The sequence below is a fragment of the Nicotiana sylvestris genome, chromosome 1 (genome assembly GCF_000393655.2).
Source record: "Nicotiana sylvestris chromosome 1, ASM39365v2, whole genome shotgun sequence".
Lineage (NCBI taxonomy): Eukaryota > Viridiplantae > Streptophyta > Magnoliopsida > Solanales > Solanaceae > Nicotiana > Nicotiana sylvestris.
The window spans coordinates 24,606,276-24,608,343 of NC_091057.1; the positions used below are offsets into that span (position 1 = coordinate 24,606,276).

Here is a 2,068-nt window from a genome sequence, read left to right on the forward strand (position 1 = left end):
TAACTCTAGACCTTCGTAATCTTGTCTCCAATCCTTATCCGTATTAATTGATAGTTTTACTGCTTTCTAGTATTTGTTAGTTAATTAAAAAATATATATTATAATCTTTATAATTGGGAAATTGTTTGGACTTGTGTTTCTTAGCGATATTGAACAACTGTAGCTAAGCCTTAGTTCTCTGTGGGATTCGACTCCGGACTTGTAAATCGGATTATATTTGCAACGACCGCTTAAACCTTTTTATAAGGCATAGTTGGGCGTGATCACCTTGCGAGCATCAATATAACATTTATAGTCTAAGTTCACAACTAGTTCCTTTAATCATTTTTTGACAAATAACAACACGATTGATAGAGAATCAGTGAAAATTGTCAAGCTCTTTGCTATTTACTAATCACTAGTTTATTAATGTTGTATTCATAGTGAATCCTCCCAGTTTGCTTATCTGCTGTAGGAATTTGTTAATGGAAATGGAAACGTTAAAGAAAAGTATACGAATACGTTCCCACATTGCTTGGGAGCAGCTAGCTATACACAACTTTCAGCACACAATAATATCTATAATCAGAGGCAAATTCAGGATTTGAACTACATGAGATTCAAATTTGAAGTTCTACCGTAGTTTATCGAATTTAATGGATTCAAAATCTATTATTTATATAAATTTAATGAGTTTATCGGCTGATATTCAGGGTTTGAGCAGAAAGTATGGGTTCAGCTGAACCCAAATCTTGTATTCTAGATACGCTCCTGTCTGTAATGAAAAATCTTAGGAGAATTTCTTCCGAAGTTGTTTGATCACTTTCTTATCAAGCTGGAAACCTTTGGCAAGAACATCATCGAGAATAGGTGGATCTGAAGCAAAGATTTCACTCGGAATCATGACGAATCCCGGACGTTGACTGTTGAAAGAAGCGAGTACAGTAGCATTGTTATGTCCCACATTATATAGGAAGTGAATAAGACCTTCTGGGATAACAAACACTTCTCCAGGATTCAAAATTTTCGAGAAGAGACGACTCTTAAAAATGTTGGGAAAATCAGGGAGAAGAAATCCAGCATAAATAGTACCTTCCAATATAGTTATAAGCTCGGTAGCTCGAGGGTGTGTGTGAAATGGGACTAGACCCTTCGGTTCTAAGTCAGCACGAGATATAGAAATACCAAGAGTGTTGAGTCCAGGCATTGTGATTGCATCCAAAATAGTCACAGAATAGCCCCACTTAGGGAGCGCTATATTTCCTTTTATATTAAGACCTGAAGCAAAGAAATCGTCTGATTTTGCAAGCTTTGGGTCTTTGCAAAACTGTCCATTCATGAATACTGCACAAGTGAAGCAATGAAGCAATATATGGCTTTTAGCAACAGTGATTATATAACATATTGCTTAAAAAAAGAAAAAGAAGAAATTAGTTAATAAGTTTCATGAGTACTATAGAAGGATATGATTTACCAGAACCGTTAGAGTCTGTATCTCCAACACATATGTCTTGTAGAGGGTTGAGATCATAGGCGTATGCTAATTGGGATGAAAAGAAAGCAGCAATGGCTAAAGTTGCTATTAACCAGCTCATGCTCATTGTTGTAGCAAAGTCTAGTTTCACTAAATTTGGAAAGAATTGTTTGTTTGCTTTGGGCTTGTTATACTTTTTCTCTTATTCCAAATAACGAGAGAGGGTTCTACTACTTATAGTTCGACCTGGTCAATCATATTGCCGTCTTGCTTCCATTTGCCAAAAAGGAAAGTCCAGGTAATTTCTCTTTTTAAAATGCATATTATTGCAGGCTCAAGTTCAAGAAGTAACGATTAATCAAGAATCTCGTGATCTGTTTTACGTCCCTTTAATTAGTGGTCAACTTCACATCACTCAGCAAATGGTGAATTTGTTAGGTGTTTTTCGTGATATTTTTACCATATTTGATTTCATATCTCTTGAAGTAAAGGACAACATATTTATCATAATTGAGTTTTTCTTATTTTAGAAGAAAATTATAAATCTTCCTTATTTGGTAAGTCCCTTTTCTTGGAGGAAAATGTTTGGATTTCTATAAATTGAAGATCTTTCCT

General features: G+C 34.9%; 1 protein-coding gene across 1 annotated transcript; it reads right to left on the reverse strand.

Moving 5' to 3' along the window:
• Nucleotides 1-529: 529 nt before the first annotated feature.
• On the reverse strand, nt 530-1,635 carry LOC104223469 (germin-like protein subfamily 1 member 17). Its single transcript, XM_009774918.2, has 2 exons — nt 1,454-1,635; nt 530-1,323 (listed from the first exon to the last, which is right to left on the reverse strand). Exons 1-2 carry the CDS (start codon nt 1,578-1,580, stop codon nt 770-772), a joined length of 681 nt encoding a protein of 226 aa, XP_009773220.1. The 5' UTR covers nt 1,581-1,635; the 3' UTR covers nt 530-769.
• Between the last annotated feature and the right edge of the window lie 433 nt (nt 1,636-2,068).